The sequence below is a fragment of the Poecile atricapillus genome, chromosome 1, assembly GCF_030490865.1.
Source record: "Poecile atricapillus isolate bPoeAtr1 chromosome 1, bPoeAtr1.hap1, whole genome shotgun sequence".
Taxonomy (NCBI): domain Eukaryota; kingdom Metazoa; phylum Chordata; class Aves; order Passeriformes; family Paridae; genus Poecile; species Poecile atricapillus.
The window spans coordinates 142,049,562-142,071,368 of record NC_081249.1 but is presented as its reverse complement, the minus strand read 5'-3'; the positions used below and the strand labels follow the sequence as shown (position 1 = coordinate 142,071,368).

Below are 21,807 nucleotides of genomic sequence, written 5' to 3'. Positions count from 1 at the left end.
AGAGGAGATCTCACCCAGGAAATGATAGTGTAAATTGTCTTTCATCCAGTAGTCTTTCTGGTGTGATGGGGGAAAAATGGGAAATACTTTGTTGGTCTTAACCAGGTAGGTCTGGGAGAAGTTTCTCAGTGTATATGGTTTTAATCAGATTGGGATGAAGGTTGTTTACTTAATCGTTTATTTGTTACCAGCATGGAACTCATGGGCAGTTAGTAACTCTACTTTAAGGATTTGTGTCAGCCACTTAGCAGATAAATGAGAATAATGTATCCTGGCAAAATATCAATAAACAACTAGTATTTTCTGAAGACCTTTCTAGAAATAATTACAGGAAATTGAGACTGAAGGTACACCTTCCCCCTTTTCCTCTTTTCAGTATGAGGAGTGGCTAGCATTTGGAACTCAGAATTCTCATTTTTATAATGCCTTTTCAGAAACCTGAAGTTTCTGAGAAGTGCTTCTTTTTTGTAGGGCTTTGGATTTGCATTTGACTCATTGTCATTGGAAGTCTTGGAAATTAAAACTAATTTGTGCTTCTCAAGCACAGCACTTGTAGAAGGCCCTATGGAATTAGGCTCCAACCCTTACAATTCAGTCGCTGCTTTGCAATATGCATTGTCCCACAGATGTTGGGATGGTCCTCTTGGTCCACTTCATTCTGGTCACATGTACTTTAGAATATGGATCATCTCTGTCTTTTATTTGTAGTATGTGCCTTATTTTTTAAATAATAGCATTGCTCAGAAAATGTAAGCACAAAACAATGTAAACCTGGCTGCATATTTTCCCTTTAAAATTTCATTTATTTTTTGAATAACAACAATGTGCAACAGTAAGTGTTAACCTGGAATAAGTTTGCTTTGGTATTAGAGGGTATCCTTTTTTGTTCTGATATCATAATGAAATAATTAAAATACACATCTCATGACCATCAGTGTTTTTATTATGAAGATGCATTTGCTTATTTAACACAACTAACACTCTGTGTCAGACATGCTTTGCCATCCCAAGTGGCATGTTGGAGGCAGGGGGGGAGTATTACTTCAGTTCTTTTGCGTAGATTCTTCCAAAGGGCAATGCTGTCTGGATTAATATCATCTTCCTGCCAACTCCTGTACTGTGATCATTAAAAAATACTTCCCAGCCAGAAACTACTGCAGATCTGGAAAAAAACTACCCCAAATACTCTTCAGACTTGGAGATAAGAAGCTAGAAATGCTATTGTGTCATTTGCTTAGATAAAATCATCTGCAAAATGCTTACATATCACTCATAGCCTTTCACAAACCTTCAGGAAGAGTTATGACAATGAGTTTATTACATTCATTCCAAGCTTCTGCTTTAAAGTTTTTTATTTACATGCAAACAGTCCTCCTTGCTAGAATTTTCACTGTTTCATCTGATGAGCAAAATTATCCTTGTAGATTCGTGTGATGCTTCTGATTGGAAGCAAAAAACATCTAATAACTGGAATTCTATGCTGGTGTCTTTTTAAAAGCTAGAAAACAAGTAGTGAGTAATTATCAAAGGAATTATTTTCTATAAAAAGCAGAAGGGTAGCTATAGCCAGTGGTTCCCAAATGGTGTGTTTTGGACACACTTCTGCTCAAGAGCACAGCAGTGGGTATTTCAAGCACTCACTGACAGTAAAAACAGTAGGAATGAAAGTTACATTCTGTTGTACAGAGATGAGTATAATGATTATATAATGTAAATAATATCTTACTCCATTATTCTGAGCTACTTTTTTCTCCATTATTCTGAGCTACTTTTTTCTTAAGAAAAATCTCAGAGTTCTGCAAAAAGAAAATGGAGTGAACTGTAGAATTGGGGGATTTATGTTTGTTTCAGACATTAGGAAAGGACTAGGATTTTTTATTTTTGCATAATTTTACTATTTTTAATGCCTATTTTATGTATGTAATGGGGGAAAAGTTTTGTCTTGATTTCTTTCAATTTCTTCATGTGGAGACAAAGGCAATCTAACTACAACAGATACATGAAAAGAGGAAATAATATCTGAAAACACACCGAGTAAGCAGGACATCACAAGACACTGCTGCCTCCTTGTACATGTGTATTAAGTGACTTCTAAGATGAGCAGGACTCCTAAATGAGCAGAAATTATGTTTCATTAATTTCTTCACTTTTCTTCTTTTCAAGTTCCATTCTAATGCTGAGACAGAGGATGGGGAAAAGGATTTATTGTCAAATACATTAACTGATTGCTATTATACATACTACTGCATTCTTTTAAAGACTAAAATGTACATGACACTTCTAGATGCATTTAAATGTTTATTATGCTGTCTTTGTTGAAGCAAGATTATTAATATTAGTTCACCCTGCTTTAATAAATAAGTCTCTTAGAGGGAGTGCTTGTAGATGAATTAAGAAAAAATGACAACAAAGTTATTCTGTTATTCTTACAGATTTTTACACTGGCACAGTGTATTAAAGGTGGAGACCCATGAAATACTGACTACTGAAAAAACAAACAGAAATCAAAACAAACACACATACCCCCACCAACATTATTAACATTCAAAAAAGTCTCTACCATGAATATCTAATGAATGTTAATGTATCTAATGAATTCATATATCTGACCAAACAGCCATTGCTCCTTTATCCAGCTGAATTATTTTTATTCTTACCTTGACTTGCAGATCAGCTGAGATTCAGAGTTTTATTGAGGTGCTGGAGAACGAAAAAAAGTTTGAGGTATTATCAGACATTAAAGAATGCTAATTTTAAATTGAGACTTGGTACAGAAGGTGAAATATGGACGCTTTATAGTATCTGATGATTCTAAGCAGATTTAATGTTCCTAAAGCAAGCTTCAGATGATGATAAAATTAATCTTTGAGCCCTGAGGGACCCAGCACTGCAAGGTGTACTGTATGCACATTCCTGATTTAGCACTGAGTCAAATATTTGACTCAGTGCTGTGAAGAAATACCTTCAGACTTGCTGTGCTGAAAATGGATTTCCATCAATTACTGTTATGTAGGTCACTTTTGCAGCTTTTGCTGAGTTTGAGCACTTAAAATAATGCTACATACATTTGTATTGATAAATAGATACTTTAATGGCAGCTTTACAAAAAATATTTAATATTTGATATTTTTTTATTGTGTTATAAATATGTGACTTTTGTTCCTGGTCCTTTTGACAAACAAAATAATTTTTTAGTGTTCAAAAAATGTTTGTGATGTAGCGTGCACTACCTTTTACATACGTCTAATGGCCAATAACTCGATTTAAACCTTTCAGTTATGGAATAAGCGCAAAGTCTAATGAAGTTACCCCCAAAGCAGTGGCTGTAGATGGACCTCCCTTCCACTGCTAGGTATCTGGTCTAGAAATAGAAAGTCAGAAGTGCAGTAATTGTACACCATCAGACCTGTATTACCTTGCAAGTAACCTAATTCTATCATAATGCTTCAGAATGAAAAACGATCTTGTTTTTTATATACCACCCAAAAAGTCAGGGTTAGATAAAGGGGAATTTTGATTTTATTTTCTTTTGACTACCCATTACCCTATCTTCATTGCTGTTATAAATGACAACATAGTATTGGCTTTCATGTTTATGTGTCAACTTTTGTATGTTACTATTAATCAAAAAGATTTTTATATAGTACCATTTATAATTCCCTTTTAATGGCTTTTTGGTATAGTATAATCTGTCATTTATGTATGCACTATAAAGTTTATATAAATAGTAGCATGATAAATATATATTATATCTTAGGCCTTAGCATAATATTAAAATAGAGACTATGCAATGTTAAAATGCTTTATTCATGTAACTAACTCAGAGAATGGTGTAAAATAACATTCTCACATTCGTGGACTATCTTATCTGAATAATAAAATAACAGTGACAAAAACCAGAGCACCAAGAGAAGAATGAATGACTTCATTACCAGGGAGTGTAAAATCAACAGGATTGAACCACAGGAAGAAATAAAATATATTGATGTAATCTACAGGATGGCATGCAGACAAGTCAAAGGTCTATTAAATTTGGTTTTATTAAACCAAATAAAAGAATTCCTGAAACATCTAAACTCACAAGAATGTTTGAATAATGTATAAATTCACATGAATATGCACGTGACTCATGTAATGCAACAGTATATAAGAATATTGTTTTAAGCTAAGGTGTGTTTTTGGCATATTGCCAAACACCCCAGCGATGGATATTGCCCCTTTTGTCCATTACTAAACTTCTAAAAATTTCAAAGAGTGAGTTCTGTTTGTCACAATTGCAGGGTTAGGGTTGTCCATAAGATTCATCTGATTACCTCTGACATCCAGTCTGCACTCTATTTCAGCTTCACCACACTCATTGACAGCTTTACAGGTGTAAATGCCACCATCAAAGGGAGTGGGTTTTCGGATCTCCAGGGTCAACACCCCCTGCTTACTGAACATGCGGTATTTGGCATCCCCAGAGAGATCCATTTTGTTTTTGAACCAGAATATCTTGGGCTGAAGAACAAAAAAGAAGATTTTTAAAACAGAAAGTAGAGAATGGAAGGTTTACACCTGATCTTGCAGCCTCGATATAGCCATGAAGGCTAAGTAGTATTATGAGGTCTATTTACAAAGCAATGTTAATAATTTTTCAAGGAACTTCTCATTCAGTACTAATTCATTAAATAATCAAAAGTTCAGTATTTCTGTTAACTCACAAATAGCATATAGAAAATGTAGATTTGTGCCCTGTTTTATTGCAATTTTAAAAAACCCCAACCTCTAGTAACTGTCTACAAATTCATTCATTTAGGGATTATTTAGTTGTGCTTATTAAAATGTATTTGAATGCTACAAGTATCTTACAGAAGGGGAATTAAATGTCTCAGATTATAAGAAGTGTCATAGAAGTCCACAGATGCTGGGTGGCCAAATTAGGATGCCAACATTTGGTCCGGGAAAGGATTTTCCCAACCCTCTAGCGTATCTTTAGAAACCTCAGGAATTTAAAAATAAGGTTCCTGTTGGCTTCCACTATTGAATGAAGTGGTTGCTTCTATGCCAGTTCAAGCTTTTATGTTTTGTTTCCAGTACCTGAAAATGTGCCTCTAATTTTTATAAATGAAAGTTTAAAAATGAAAAATCTGATATGAAACAAACTGCTTTTGTTTATTTCAAGCTCATTAGGACATACAGTGAAGAAACAGTCTTTAAAGAATAGAAGAGCAAGCTTTACATTTATCTGTTTTTATTTCAGAATTAATGTCTTCAGTTTCTTCATCCGTAAGCCCCAAAACTACTGCACTGTTTTTACAGAGTGCATTCAAATCTACTGAATCACTTTTGTCTTTGACCTGTGGTATATCAATCCAGTGCATCCCACCTGCCACTTGCTTAATTTTCTTGACAGATCTCTGCTGGAAATTTTCTTGCCTTAACATTTTTTCCTTGTTTATAGCCTGGGTATGTCTCTTATTATCTTTTTGGGTATGTCTCTTATTATACTTCATTACTGGCAGGGTATGAGTACTGTCTCTGCCTGCAGTGGTAACTTTTCCATGCCATACAGATCATCCTGAGGTGTGCTTGAGAATCTACAGTTATTAAGAACTGAAAACTTTCATCCACATAAGGTAACAGGAGCATTTGCAGAGTATTGCTGCAGGTAATGAAATATTTTTCAAGGTTAATTTGGGCAATGGAACTACAAAAACATATCTGGAAAAGCTGCTTTAACAGTATTAGGTGTACTGAAGGCTGAGGACTAATTGGAGCCTTCAGGCTAATGTGAAGGAGAAGCAAGCATGCCTGCATTCCAAACCCTGCCATTACTGTACAATAACAGCTGTAAAATCGAGAAGGTTTTTTAAGAATCTTCTTAAAACCATGGAAACAGAATGAAGTGGATGCAGATGCAAAAAATGTGAGTAAATCAAGAGGGAATATTGTCAATAATACCGTCATTTCTAAGCTGAGGCAGCTACTGGAAGATGGATTTTGCCTACAGTTGCAAAACACCTACAGGTGTTTATTCTCGAATATTCTTGGTTTTTTGAAGCTGTTTACATGGATATGCTTCCTTTTAACTTTTGAGTTTTGTCTGGAGCTCCTTCTTCATCCAATAAACTGCAACAAATGATTTTTTTTTTTTAATTCGGACTCTGAGTGATTGTTACATGTTTTGCTCTGTAGAAATCAGATCCTTGCACAGGTATGAGGTAGTGAAAGAAGCTAAAAATAAGCAGCCAGATATGAAGGGACTGCACTAATTTAAATTCATTACAAGATTATGTCATATGATAAATTACTACACTGCAGACAAAAATCTTATTTCCCTTTTCTGAGAAGTCTAAGTTTAGCTCCTAGCTGATACAGCTTTTACTGCTGTTCCTGATTAAAAAAAATAGTACATCTATATGTACTCTTTGATGGGACGTTAATAAATTTATTTAGAATGAGAAAATATTCCTGCAAGATTAAAAAAACCGAACCAACAACAAAACCACAAAAAAAATCTTCACAAAAGACCAGACCTTATTCTAGTTAGTTTTGCAAAATAGCAGCCATCTCAGGGCAGTGATGTGTACCTTGGGGATTCCTCTGACGGCACAGCTGAGTGTGGTGTTGTACCCTGCAATCACGGAGCGGTTCACCAGAGGGTGGGTGAATTTAGGAGCTTCGGAGAAATCGTGTTCTTTGTAGCAGGGGGGTTTATAAGTGGTGCCTGCAATTCAAATAGACAAAATAGTAAGAACCGTGTTGTCAGTTCTGCTGATTTGTGTACAATCTATCTGTCATTTATTTTGTCTGTATGATTTTAAGAAGCTTCAAAGCTTTGTTATATAAAAAGTCTTTAAATACATTTAATTCTAAAGCACATCTCATGTCTAATGTGTTAGTTAAGGTAAAAGGTCCTGGCAATCGTGAGTTTTCAGCTTCTGTTAAAAATATGTTAGCCATATGTGTGCAGGGAAAGTCTTCATCAGAGACATCTTCAACTTTTAACCCCAAAATATAAATGTAATCCCCCAGTTGTATTATTTACTTAATGTAGTTTGAGAAGACTGTGTGATTAAATATTTTTTAACTGATATTTGTATTAGTACAGTATCTGCCTAGATAAGGGCTCTTGATGCTAGAATTCTTTTTAAGTGCTAGTTACTAAATAATGAAAATATCTTTTGAGATGCAGCTAGTAAAACTGTATTTTCCATTTGCCAATGTATTACTTCTGGTACTTAGTGGCTTTTGTGATCTTTGTTTTGAAGAATATGTTACCTGTTTTTTGGATATAGGCAGGATTTTTGGTGGTTGCAGCAGTTTCACTCAATCCACACAAATTTTCACTGAAGATTCGAAAAAAATACTCATTTCCCATAATCAGGTCTGACACTATACAGTTTGTGCGACGATAGTGATCAAAAACAGTGTACCATTCCTGTAACAAGACTGTACTGTTTAGAAAGATGTTAGGAGAGGTCAGACATGGTGCTACTTTTGGTATGGAGAGAAAACTAACCTGTGAAATGAATATTATGTTGCTTCCTGTGATGATCAGCTGATCTTTTTTCTTACTTTTATATTCTGTGTGTGTGATAGATGTATGAATACTTCCATTTTGAGAAAAAAAATCCCACAATTTTCTACCACATTTTAGCCATACTCATATCTGGGGAATCTGGTACAAGATGCACACTCCGAATGTGACTACTTAATGGGGTCTTCCCTGAGAAAGATATTTTCCAGTCTGACTGGCATACATGCCTCTCCCAGTACACACACTGGTATGCCTACTGTCTAACTTCAAGTCTAACTCTTCCTCCCTCCCATTCAATTTTTTGCTGCATTTATGAAAAATATAATTCCAAATAGAAATTATAATTCCAGCATCTAAGGAGAGCTGTCTATGAAGTGACCACCAGAGACAGCACAGGCTTGGTCTCTCTTCCATTTTCTACTGAGCATTTAATTTAATCTTTCACCTTTTGGAGGTTTTCTAGATTCTGTTTTTCAATGTTTAATTGTCTCTGAGGTGCCATAGGACATCTTGGACACACAAATGAGTGTCATGAATTCAGTAATTTCTGTAAGGTCTCTGTGTTCCCAGAGCAGGTGCTGGTTTAACTCCATACAAAGCCATGGACCCAGCACAAGTTCTTACCATTGTTTTTTTGTCAGCTTTCTGAACTGTGTAGCCCAAGATCTGAGCATTGCCATCGTCCTGGGGAGGTGTCCACTCTAGGGCTGCATTAAATCCCCAAACATCTACAAGCTTTATATTCTGAGGAGGCCCAGGCTTGTCTGCAGAGGAGACAAAAGAAAACACCTTAGCTTTCAGTTCAAGATCCAAGAGCTTTGTCATTTCCCCTTGTAGGGAAAAAAAAAAATAGAATATTGATAGCAATATTGAATATTGATAGCAATGTCTAACATTCCACAGCAACACACTTCATTTATGTGAAGTTAAAACAGTAAACAAGAAAGTTGGTAAATTTTCAAATACCCTCTTCTGGGAGGTCTGAATTCCACTGAGAAATAGACAACACACTAGAATTAGAAACATGGGAACCAGACAAACTTATTTAAAATGTGAGAAGAAGTTTGTGTTGTTTGGATGGATATGATTAACTCTTTAACTGCAGTTTTATTACTTAGTGAAATTTCTTGGCCATTTATCTACGTTGCTATAACAACCAGGGCAATGGGGTGCATGCCTTCCAGCTGAGGAAGGTCAGCCATCTGGGAATACACCTTTTCCCTCTTGGCTCAGTGCTTGTTAGCTTGCCCACTAGGTGATTTCTCTCTAATAACTAGAAAAAGAACAAATTCTCAAAGAGGTAGAGAAATCTGTGTCCTTTTTAAGATACATGGAAATATAGAGAAAAACAACATAGTATGAAATTATAATAATTTTCTTTTTTCTTTTTGAGGATCATTTGTATTTATACCATGTTGTTTAGTCAAATGCTGTAAGATTTAGATTAGATTTATTAAATAATACTTATGTCTTTTTTAATTTGAGTTCACCTTTTGATATTATATTGTTGCACCCAGTTATGGGGTCTGCTGGGGACAGATGGATAGTTGATCTTGTTATTGAGTGAAAAATAATTCAAGATCATTCTAGACAGCTGAAAGGAAACTGTCTCCCCATTTTGTAGCTAAGCTGGAAAAATCAAGAAAATGGTAAATATCTGATGGATGTAGGTTTGAGATGAGCAAAGCACAGAGGGATGTAATTATAGGGGGATTGTAATTTAATTCCTTAAAGAAGAATATGCAAACCAGTAATAAATCAGTCTTTGTTATTAGGGGAACTGTGGCTTTCTGCATCAAAGCATAATGTGATAATTCTCTTTTCACTGACAAACTTTGGAACTGAAAACAGCTTTATAATTAGGTTTGACCCCTACTGTCCTCTTTCAAAGTGGTGCCAACTAGAACATCGTATGATGTGTGATAAGGGATATGGAATGCATGGCTCTCATTCCATTTATCATCCTCTTTCTGCCTATCTTACATTAACATTTCGGAGAAAAACCTGCCATCTTCTCAGTTTCTCAACAGCCTCCAACCAGGTAAAGCCTTCTTACATTTTCTTCTCCGTTTCTGAAGTAGGGAACGGCAATATGTTGTTAAATGAACGACATTGCTAATGGGGATGTGGAAATGCATTTGTTGTTAACTTGAATCACAACTTAAAAGAAAAACAACCTAGTTGTTCTGTTCAATGTATATCTTCATTATACAGAAATCGATCCATTCTGATTTAAGAGAAGAACTTTCATCCTACATACCTGTCTGCATGTGTGTGAAGAACAACTTTAAAAAAGGAAGAGAGGGATAATTTGCTACATGGGTTTTATATTGTCAGTTTTTGTGGTCCAATGGGATAATGTAATCTACAAGAATATCTGTTCAAAATTTGTTTGTACAATGGTAAAATATTTCTTTCTCAGTAATAACCAGTACATCTCTAGCTTGTGAATAGAGGATGGGAAAAGTTAAACTTAGTGATGCTTCTGACCCAAATTATTTTCCTCTGTAGGGCACCGTGTCAGAGTGGGGTTTTATATTCTGAGGAAGTATTGTGTGTTAACCTCAGCACAAGCTCAGCTGAGGAGTTTTGCAAACTAATGAAATTTATACAATGGGAAGAAGATATAAAGTGTGAATTATCTTTCAAAGATAAATTATAATTTATATTTTCAAATATTACATAATGAGAAACATAATTAATTCCAGTTAAAAAAAAACAAGTATAGAATGAGGTTTCCTTTCATCAGTAGAAGCCTTGATGAAAGACATAATTTATTGATTCATGTAGAGGGTGAAAGAAGTTGAGAGAACTGTATTCTCCAGAGATTGGAGATATTTTCATTATCTAAGAACTTTCTAAAAGTCTTTAATAAATACTTGTATTTATTAATACTATGTATTCCCATAGAAAAAGTGCATATTATTTTATCTGTAGAGTAAATGGCAGCAACTGTTTTGGCAACAAGGGAAGGTGATGGCAGTAACAGAGTTGTTTCCTCTTGTTTGGAGCTGACCTGACTCATCACAGCAGCAGAGTTTTTGGCTTACCCCAAGAAAAGATAGGGGCTGAAGTCACAAGCATTACTTCTACATCAAGGAGACTTTTGCCAAGGGAAGTTAGCTGATGAAAAGACACCTCAACATATCACTGATTGTCTTGTGTTTCTAAAAGTCAGGCTGGCTTTTCAGCCTGCTGTTCTACAGCACCTGAAGTGTCACTAGGAGAGTAGAAAGAGTGTCTGAATTAGCCATATTTCTGTCCTGCCAAGAGAATATAATATCTGGGGAACCAAAAACGCAGTTGGCAGAATTGAAAAGAGGTAGTTCTGATGACAGAATAACAGAATCAAGAATCAGATTAGATGCCCTGATTGCAGAAGTATCTGCATATGTTACAAGCCCTTTCTCAGTCCTGAATTAAAAGAAATATACATATTACCATTTGTTTGAGCAAACTGGCCAAGAAGTACAAAATTAATGCCTGTCCTTCAACTCTCAACTGTGTGATAAGATTAGTTCTTTTTTTCAGTCATTCTTTTTCTGGATGATATAACTCTCTGACTCTGGTAGATGTGTTTTTATGACTTTCTACAGTATCAAACAATAGGCAGAAGATACTTGGTGCTATGGCCTAAGAGCAATGGCCAGAATCAAGAATCACTAGCCAGTTTTAGAAAGGTGAATTACAGTGTAGATAATTTAGACTCCCCTTTACCTGTGTCATAGAGTCAGAATGGCTCAGGTTGGAAGGGACCTCAAAGATCTTTCAGTTCCAACCCCCTGCCACAGGCTGGGACACCTTCCAGCAGACCAGATTGCTCAGAGCCCCATCCAGCCTGGCCTTGAGCACCATCAGGGATGGGGCATCCACAGCCTCTCTGAGCACTCTTGGGATTACTTTTGTTTTAGCTGCCATTTAATTATTTTTCTCTTGCAGAGCTGCAGCCATCCTCTTGAGCAGAAGCAGCTGCTGGTATTAAGACATATTTGCTCCAATTTTTTATGCTGTTCTTGGGTGCTGTTGGCACCATTGCATACCCATTCTGCCAACTTAATTAATAAAACTTTAAGCAGAGCAAAGTCAGCATTTTTAATTCCAAAACATTAGGAGTTGAGCCAAGATACATATTCTAAAAATGAATTGATACACTGGAGGAAATTTGGTATAACAGTGTGAAAGTATGGGGAAAGAGAAATAAAAACAGTTATCAAGAATGTTAAAAAGAGTGGTAATGAGGAGAAATAGAAAAGCTCTGTCTGAACATTAATGAAATTGGAATAGGCAAGATCTCAGAATATCTCTCATATAATCCCAGCAGAAGTTGTGGAAACTTTGGCAATGCATTACTTTAAAATGACATTAGAAAATAGACTGGAAATTGTATAATAGAGAATAAGCCTCAGACTAACTAGACACTCTATAGAGTAAAGCATTAAATGTAAATTTTCCAAATTTACAGGACCTTGCTTTCAAAATTTTGGAACTGTAGAGGTGTATTACAGCAATGATTTTATCTTCCCTATCCTTATCTAATGAAAAAAATCCCATATAGGAGTACATCCATTCCAAGACTCATATTTCTTTCCTTGAGTACAATATGGCTATGCCTAAGAACACCGGAACTCTCAAATTCTATCTCTCTCAAAGTGATAGAAAGGAGATTGATAAGGATGATCAAAGATATGGAATGGCATCTGTTTGAAAATACTCAAAATGAGGACAGTAAAACTTGAGAAAGTTAACTGCCGCGAGTGTGACTGAAGGCTATAAAATCATAACTAACATGGAAAAGCTGAATGATTATTCATGGTTTTTTTTCTGATACAAAACTATGGATGTTAAATGAGATTGTCAGGAGACACACTCAAATCAAAACAAAGAGGTATATGTACTTAAAATGGAATTCCTTATAAAAGGATGTTTGGATTCTCAAACAAGACTTGGATTAAAATACAGACTGGATAAAATTAGGCAAGTAAAAGATCTTACTTCAGATCATAGATCTAAAGAACTATGGACCACAAAGAATATCCCTCACCCTCTGAAGGTCTCTAGGACACAGATAATTTCAAGGTGGGAAAATGTAGTAGGGAAATAAGGTCACATGCTAGCCTCGCTCTGAGCTTTGTCCTACCACCTGCAAGCAATCATCGAAAGAGAAGGGATTTCTGAAGTAGATGGATCTTTGGGTTCCCTCAGTCTGGCCACTATTTTGTTTTGCATGATCTGCTCAATTCTGATGTTGTCAGGGTCTTACCTATGATTTGTATTGTAATTGAAACTTTATCAGACATGTTTTCTATCTGAAGAGTAACTTCATATGCTCCTGAGTGATGAAGCTCTGCCTTTCTGATGAAAAGGATTGTGTCCGTGCTGCTGTTCCGAATTCCCACATCTTTGGAATCTAGAGTTTGACCATCTTTCAGCCAAGTGATTTTGGGTCTTGGTTTACCCTAAAGAGAAAAAAAAAAACACATTACCTTACAATTTCTGTTTTCTTCCAGACAAATATTTGCTACCATCTTTGTGGTTTAGTGGCACCATGCTCTGAGGATGCCATTTAGTTAGAGACTGAAATGATATTGAGGACAAATCCAGAAACACTATACTTGTGCTGCTCTGGTACTCTTTCCCAGGCATCAGTGAAGCCATCTGACTTGTTCTGATTGTTATTAGCAGAATCCTTACACACCTGAGGACTTTATTAGCTCTCCTCTCCTTCTTCTCCCTTTCTTAAAATGTTTGATGCTCTCTCCCCAGGCATTTTTAAGATCTTTTGAAAAATTATTGTCATCTTGCAGTCTTGGGATGTGAAATTTACTGTATAATTCTTTCTGCATTGCAAAATTGTTTTGGTGTCTGTCAAGCTAAGCAGTCAGTGTTGCTACATCCATGGAAGATGGCATTGTGGAATCAGTGAGATGTCAGTGGTGTGCATCACTCTCATCCAGCCATTTCCAGGAAAAATGGTAAGTACTATTTAGTTCTTCAAAAGTTATTGGAGCGATACTTCCACAGTTCAACTCCAAACACGGAATCCTAAGAAAACAGAAAACGGCCATAACATATTTATTAAGTGTATTAATACTTAATCCAACAGAAAATAACTCAATGGGGTTTTTTAGGTTTCTGCCAGATTACCAAGGTGAAACAGTGCAGCACAGGCCTGGAGTAGTTCAAATGGGTGGGGAGGGAAAGTGGGACCTTGCGAGCCAGCAGTCAGCTCTGCTCAGGCTGCCCTGGAACTGAAGCCTAAGGCGCTGAAATTGGGACACTGCCTCCAGTAAACAGCAGAGAAAGCAGATCTGGAAGGTTCCTCAATCCACTGGGTGTCTGGAACATACTCTGAAAGATTGTATCTCTTCCCTTAGCCTACAGACGGTGATTAAGATATTCAGACTCTTGATTTTGGTGCCTAAAGGAACACAGACTAATAATGAATCTTTGTGCATTGATACACCTTTATTCCAGGTTTGTCTGGTATTTGCTCAGAAGGTCTGTGTACCATCATTTTTTTTTCAGTGGTATTAGGAAAAGAATTTCACCTTTTATAAGAGTCAGGCCAAGATCTGTCCAAAATTATACTTAAAAGTTAAAATTATACTTAAATTATATACTTAAAATTATACCAAAACACCTAGAAATTGCTATTCATTCATTGATGCTCTTTAACTCATCAAATATGTTGTGGTTTATTTTACGTCAGGGCTGATATTGAATGAACAATGGTTTTGGATCTTACATTTTCTCTTTCTGGTAAATTATTTTCTTACAGCTTTCTGCCAAGGAGCATAGTTAAAAGCACCTCAGGCCTGCAGCTCAGAAATAATAGAAGATAATTTTGTCCTGTTCTAGTGTACCTGTACCCTGGTCTCATTTCATAGAACCTCACAAAATCCTATCAGAGCAAGAAATGGCTTCCTCTCTTCAGCTGGAATGTATAGTAGATATTCTGGAACAAGTGAAAGGTTTTGGGTTGTTTTGCATTTTATTTTCCATATCTGTGTCTTATTGGTGAACATGCTAAGAACTGACTCTGTTTTACTTCCCACATATGTGTGTATTTTAGAATGATATGAAGACCCTCCTTGAAAAATTTGGCTAGGGAATACTTTCAAAATAAAAATTATCTGCCTAAATAGTATAGATCTATGGGCATTTATTTAAATTTCTACTTTGTCAAGGCAAATACTTGGCAGGTTTTCAGACTGATTACAAGATTGCTTCTGCTGGTGTTCTAATGTGGTTGATCAGATATGTTCACTCACAGCTCCTCCTTTTTTGAGGTGCTGTGACTGCCAGTGAAAGATTGCAAGTGTTCAAAGTGTTGGTTTTCATATACTCTTATATTTATAGACTGTGAAAAGCATAAACAGACAGAAAGCATGTTCCTAATACATATGTCAGAGGATTGGATTTCTGCAATGTGTAATAGATAATCTGAGAGAGAACAGTGAGTGACAGAGTGGCTAAATAGCACCAGAGAAACTTCAGACAGTTCACAGCCAGGGAAGAATGAATTTAAATGCTCTTGGGTATTTATATTCACACATATATGATGGACAAAAAGACTGCTCAGTATTACTGTGAATTTTATCCACTAATAGCACATAATACCCCTCCAATCACATGCCATGCAGTTAATTTTGAAGCAAGAATATGTATATTCTCTTTCTTTCACCAGAATGTGCCACCTGCTTAATGCATTCAACAGAAAAAAAATTAAGAACAATGTTTTACTTTCTTTTCGGGACATTTTGATCCAAAGATTTAAATAGATCTGCAAGTAGCATTAAACCCAGGATACCTTGATAATGTATTTCACAGAATTTCACTGTAGTGACCACAGAGGTCACTGGAAAGGTTGTACAGAGACTGCAAATAGTGAAAGACACTGACTTCCACTTTCACTAGATACTGAATCTACTCAGAGTCTTCTTCTGCAGTAGAAATGGTCACTGACTTAAAAGTTCTCACAATGTAAAGGGAGAAGTTCTTTTTTATTTGCTTTTTTTGAAAGCTCATCACTATTATATATTCTAAATAGCTATAGCCACAATTCTTAATACTGTGAAAACTGCAATTCAACACTATGACAAATTTAATTCACTCAAAAAAATACTTCTTGAATTAAAGTCTTTTGGCTCTGGTCTCAGAGTAAAATGTGGTGTCGATGGATAGATTTTAGTATTTTCTGTTACCCTTACCCTTTAGGAGACAAGAGCTTATACAAGCACGTGATTTGTCAGTCAGCTATTCAAATAACTTTTCAATCAGTTGGTTCAATTGGGCCAAATATGACAGAGCACTCAAAATCTCTAAGATTGACTTAGTACAGCTCTGTGAAAAATTGATGATGGGGTGAAACGCCAAAACCTCAGTTAGTGTCCCCATTGAGGATAAATCAGGGAAAGCTGGGTCTTTTAACTATTTTGTTTGGCAACAGCTGAATGATGAGGCAGGATTAAGTGAAGCTCTGGATTAGTTGCTGCATGCACTTAGCCTGGCCAGGGAACTGAGGACAGGTCAGTTAGGGGAGGAGGGCAAAGAACTGGCAGATCTCTGGGGATATGGCAGTGAGGCTGCTCTCGGCAGAGGAGAGGGCTGGATGTGCTGGCAAGGTGGTGATATGGGGGTGTCGGGGTTTATTATCAATAATTTGATTATCAATTACTAATTCATAATTGATACTATGTATTTTGTAATAATTACAAAATTCTCAATCTCTCTCCAGCACTAATTCAAAACATGATTCCATACTAGCTTCCATGAAGAAGATTAACTCTGCCAAGTCAAAATCAGCACAAGGGAACATAAGACACAAATCTCTAAAGTGCTAAACTTTATTCCCCTGCTTATGGGACAGCTTGTCAAATTTGTGCATTTTTTCTTCAACTTGGACATCAAAGCAGGAAAAATATCTGTTTATTTTAGTGATTTTTTTTAATAATTACACAACTCAGAAATAGCAGATGTACAAATCTTGAATTTTGTGTGTGGCTAGACGTCAGTAAAAAGTAATTTTGACAATTTTGGAGATAAGAAATGAGAAAGAAGAAAAATAGTCTTATGATTATGCTGAAATAATTCAAGCATGCAATTCAAGAAAGTTATCCATTCATGGGCTTGGAGTTGTGTACTAATCAGATATATCTTTGTGAAAAAACTTTTCATGTGATCCAGTAACCATAGGACAAAAAGACATGTACCTTTCAGTTTACATATTTTTTTTTCTCCCTGCTGGTGCTGCTCAAAAAAAAAGAATACAGGTGGTGTGTGCATATTTGTCTCCCATGTGGAAAAAAATGTTTTGCATATCTCCAGCATCTTTTGTATGAGAATTCCAAAGCTCTTTATTAATAATAGAATTACCGTTCTATAAATGTCAGTCCTGGACTGTAGAGAAATTTCAGTGTCTTGAAATTTTAACTGAGGAGTTGATTAAGTTATATATCTGTTATTACTGAGGCTATCTCTGTCTGACTAGAGTCTGTAATTCACAATTTCTTTTGCTATTTCTCCCTTAGAAAACAATTTCCTTACACACTAATTCTTGCACTTTATTGATGTTATAGTCTTGCATCTGAAAAAAGGTGTGTGGGGCTTTAGGAATGGTCAGATAGTTGTTTGTACAGCTCTAGAAAATGCCAAAATGAGGTAACTGGTCAGGTCAGTCTTTGTGCATGCCTCAGTGAAGTGACCTACATGCACCCTTGTAATCCTCACCATGCTCTTTTTTTATGCCTTCAGCTCCTGCACAGTACTGCCCAAGCGGGTCTTTGTACACACACTCAGGTTCTGCACCCCAGGGCCAACTGTTCATGTGAAAACTCTGATTTTTGCAGTCAACCTTTCAGAAATTAACATACACCCTTTTGCCAAAGAAGTTTCCCAGTGGCATCATAGACCTTGGTTCCAGAAGAGTAATTAATTAGATTCTTAGACTTTTGTCTACTTCTCTCTATGGTGCCTCCTGTGCTCAGGAAGCAAGAATGGGTCTGCACTTACACTACTTCTTTCTTCTTCCCCAAAAGGTGGGATTAAGGAAGAAACTCTGACTGTAAAAAAAAAATATGACTGAAAAAAAAGAGCGATTCCCTCCCCTTCTCAAATGCTCGAGATGGGTTAATGAATCATCAGCCATACTTACATAATTCTGCTTAAGCAGTGAAGCAGTGGGAACTTGCATTAGGGAAACTACTTTAGGTAAGTAATCATAAATAACCATGGCAAAATAGAAGCTGATACATACCTGAAAAGGGATCACAATATTGATTGTTTCACCCACTTTCTTCACCAGAGTCTGTCTGAGGTGGCGGGGCAGCCAGAATTTGGGACGCTCTGCAGTTAAGCATTAGTACACTAAATACAAAACTTTTGATAATATGCAACATTATTTATAGTAAAAATAAGGCAATGGATAATTGGAAGCATAAGAAAATTGTGGAAACACTGTTTATGCTTTTAGGGAGTAGTAGCTCAGTGTCTCAGTAGTTTCAAATGTATTTATCTACTGGATAAAAAGTTAATATTAAGTCTCAGTTATATAATTACATCTGAGCATGTTTTCAGTGACAGCAGCATTTATGAAAATGTGTCACATCTGAAATGCCAAATTTGGATGATTTCTGTTGGATGTGAGTCTTCTCTATGGACTTTGTTTCTTTGGAGAAATTGTTCAGTTCAGTAGAAAGGATGGGACTAGGGATGTGTTGGCATAAAAGAGTGATTATAGATTATGATTATCTATTGCTATATTAATACTGCAGCACCTTGTGAACAGCCACTTGGAGGTATTTATGGACATAGAAAGCACAGCAACTGACAGATTCCTTTATCTTGCTACAGTCATTCAGTTACTGCTTTTCCTTTGAGATTGATGTAGTAGAATCTCCTTGTAGCATCTTACTTTTCATTAACAAAAAAAGACCTTACTACATGTGTTTTCATCTAGTCTCTGCTTTCCTCTACCTCTCTGGAAAGCTTTCTAGGCTCTCCTTTTATCCTTATTCTTTTCCCTATAATTTACAGAAGGAATTTCTTAACATACGATTGGAGTATCTGTCCTCATGACCATTTGGTATTGAGATGCATTAAAACTTCGTTTTATTTACATTGGCTCAATTTACTGCCAGTGAGACTCTGGCAGACACTTCGTGTGAGCCAAGGTTGAGGAATCCACTATTAGCAGCTCTTGATGTCTTTTGGACTCCAGTCAAATGAATTTTAATCTACTGCTGTTGGGTGATACACAGGGTGGTAATTAATAATCTGTGACAATGAAGTAAATAGATCTCTTGCCATAGCCAACAGTCATTTTGCAGTAATATAGCAGCTTTTCAAGCAGAGAGGTAAATATTAAATAAATGTTTCTTAAATGCTGACAGTGCTGTTGCAAGAGGTGAAATGTCCATATTTTGAAAGTAAGAAGCAGAATTTTATTTTAAGAGCTGTGCTTTAAAAATACAAGACCTGGGTGCTGCAGAGATGTTCTCAGAGTGAGAAGACGCTGGGCACCTAATCAAAGTGGAAGAGCAGTTTTTGTGTTGTTCTCAGATAAAGGCAGAATTTCTGCCAAAGGAAATGAATGGATACTCACGCAGGATCTCTTGAACAGTAACGGGCTCTTTAATTGTTGCTGCTCCACTCTCGCCAGCCAGGTTCACTGCCTTGATACGGAAATAAAGTTTGTCCCCCGTGACCAGATCTTTAATCAGTGCAGAGGTGCGCTCAGTTAGGCCAGGAAGAGCAGGAATCCATTCTGTAGCTACAAGTACAGTATTTGCATATTGCAATAGTATATTGTTTTTCCAAACTGATGCCTTGTTTGCAATTGAAAATAAATTTCTATTAGGGTAAAATGAATTCAAGTTACAACACCTCACTTAAAAGGGAATAAAATAAGTTGGAAGAAAAACTCTGGATCAAGGTGATATGTTTACACATGGAGTTAAGCAATCTCTACATTGGTTACACAAAATAGCTAAGGATAAGGGAATCATCTTTGGGTAGTTCCTTTGGCATTTTGTTTTATAGAGCTTAGAGCTGTGGGACTTCTTGACATTTATTTTTACTACATGGGAAGGGGGAGAATTTTGGAAGTAGCTTTAGCACAAAAGTGAAGCCTTAATTTTATTTTTTTTTCTTGGAGTAAATATACCTTCTATTGCAGTCCAAACAGATCAGTGAGAGCCACATATAATACAGTAATAGAACACATGACTGTTGGAATTTATTGTTTAATTCTCAGTTGACATAGTAGAACAAAATTCTTAGTGCTTCCTTATTATGAAGTACAGAAATATGACTGATAAAATCATTCTGCTATGACAATGACATAGAGATTCTGGTAATCCTATAGTGATTTCTCATTAAAGACTATACATTATTTCTGCATAAATTATGCCCTGTAAACCCCCTTGTTTAGATTATTTGGCAATTGAGCCTAGTGTCAGTGAAAATGTCAATATTAAAGTGACTGTAAATTTGTTGTTTCACTTTTATGACATAAGTATTATGTTTTAGCATCACAGAATACGGAATTTTGTAGATATGGTGCTGTTACGCTCTTTATTACTGGTACAAGTATTAATGAGGTAAGGTAATGGTTACTTAAAGTTTGACTGATGTCATCACAAGCAACTTATTTTTTTTTGTTTTAAGGAATATGTAATTCATGAATAATGCAGAAGTATAGTAGTGACTTTAGAGCAGCAATATTTTTGTATTATGTTTATTTAAGCTTCTGAAGATTGTGAAGATGACATTATGGATGTGACTTCCATGGTTTTACAGTCACATTGTAGTGAGTATGGTGATGGTTGGCAAGGATGATAGACATAGATTAGAGTTAAAATTTGATCATGCTGGACACGGTTAGGTTGTTGGTAGTGTATTGAGGTGAAGTTATTGCAATTGGAGTGTTTTTTAAATGCTCTGTTGCTGCTGCCTAGTGCTCATGCTTACTTACATCCATCTTTGCAGTATTCCACCATGTAACCATCTAATCCCCCAGCTCCAATCCGCTCAGGGGGTCTCCACTTCAAGGAAACAGTGCTGTCAGAAACATCTTCCACTGTGAAGTGGGTTGGTTCACTTGGAGGAGCTGTAAGGAGACACAGACAAGTAGATACTGATAAATAGCAATACAACTATGAGAATTCAGAGACTATAGAAGGAGTGATTAACTGCTGATTTATGTACCACTGTCTTTAGTAATAAAATAAATCTACCTGAAGCTCAGTTGTAAATTGTAACACCTATTACATAATTTAATAAAAGAACAGCATAAGATTCCTATAATAGGAAGGGGAACAAGAGGTTAAGATAAAAGACTTGTAGAAGGGAGTCAAATTGTCATCATAAGTCTGCAGAGAAGTCTAGAAATGAAAATATGTACCTTTTGTATTCTGTACTTACACCCTGATTGTAACTGGACAAAATTTGCATAGTCAGAGGACCAAATTGACAGTGGCTAAATTTCACTTCACTCACACAGTGAAGAAAATGACCAAAAGTTATGACTGGTTACAGAAACCCTACTTCTGATTTGTGCATTTGTAACAGAGGCATACTTGAGAAAAATATTTTGGGGATGAAAAATTTTGATTTAGATACAGCTTTTTCATATCTCTTCAGAGCAGGTGTGTTATGGCTTTGTATAAAACCCCAATTCAGAAAGACCACTAGCTAAATTCAGTCTTCTGCAGCATGACCATTATCTACTAACTTAAAAATAATCAAGAAAAGTCCTTACTAGAGGATCCAAAATACACATAAATGTTACTGTGAAATAATTGATACCAAAAAACAAGCAGAAAACAAGTTTCTCAAAATAACATTTAAGGTGCAGGACCATAAAATTTAGTATATATAACATAAGAGCAATTTTATCAATGAAAAATATGTCTGGCATAGTCTGTGTATATGTGTATTATAAACTGAACATCTTCTGAATATACATAATAGATTTTACAAGATAAGTTAAATACAAGTTCACAAATTGTGAAACGAATTGAAATCAGTCTTAGTTCCCAAAGTTATTGTAAAAGAAAAAAAAAAATCATCTAATTTCATTTCTGTAACTCAAAAATTTTTGTATTCACATGGTAGCACGGACAGCACACGGGAGGCAAAGGCAATTGGGAGCATACACAACCACACAGTACACGATCAAAACCCCAAACCTCTTCTCTGAAGAAGTAAGTGTGAACTTTATCCTTAATCAAGTAAAACTCTGCCTATCCCATGAAAACTTTGGACCTTTTTTTTCAGTAGCTCCA

The 21,807-nt window shown here is 35.9% G+C and overlaps 1 protein-coding gene and 1 long non-coding RNA gene across 2 annotated transcripts in view; one reads left to right on the top strand and one right to left on the bottom strand.

The window, feature by feature from the left end:
* Window positions 1–922: 922 nt before the first annotated feature.
* MYBPC3 (myosin binding protein C3) overlaps window positions 923–21,807 on the bottom strand; it is a 62,586-nt gene continuing 41,701 nt past the window's right edge. Inside the window, exons 26-35 of the mRNA XM_058829656.1 lie at window positions 20,496–20,630; window positions 19,125–19,292; window positions 17,778–17,866; window positions 12,783–12,978; window positions 8,147–8,286; window positions 7,264–7,423; window positions 6,573–6,709; window positions 4,314–4,500; window positions 2,658–2,700; window positions 923–2,176 (exon numbers count right to left, since the gene is read on the bottom strand). Of these exons, the coding sequence (XP_058685639.1) occupies window positions 2,690–2,700; window positions 4,314–4,500; window positions 6,573–6,709; window positions 7,264–7,423; window positions 8,147–8,286; window positions 12,783–12,978; window positions 17,778–17,866; window positions 19,125–19,292; window positions 20,496–20,630 (1,223 nt within the window). The 3' untranslated portion in view covers window positions 923–2,176; window positions 2,658–2,689. The remainder of the gene's footprint in view (window positions 2,177–2,657; window positions 2,701–4,313; window positions 4,501–6,572; window positions 6,710–7,263; window positions 7,424–8,146; window positions 8,287–12,782; window positions 12,979–17,777; window positions 17,867–19,124; window positions 19,293–20,495; window positions 20,631–21,807) is intronic.
* On the top strand, window positions 9,503–14,614 carry LOC131574853 (uncharacterized). Its single transcript, XR_009276597.1, has 3 exons — window positions 9,503–9,563; window positions 13,393–13,494; window positions 14,301–14,614. It is a non-coding gene; the product is annotated as an uncharacterized LOC131574853 (long non-coding RNA).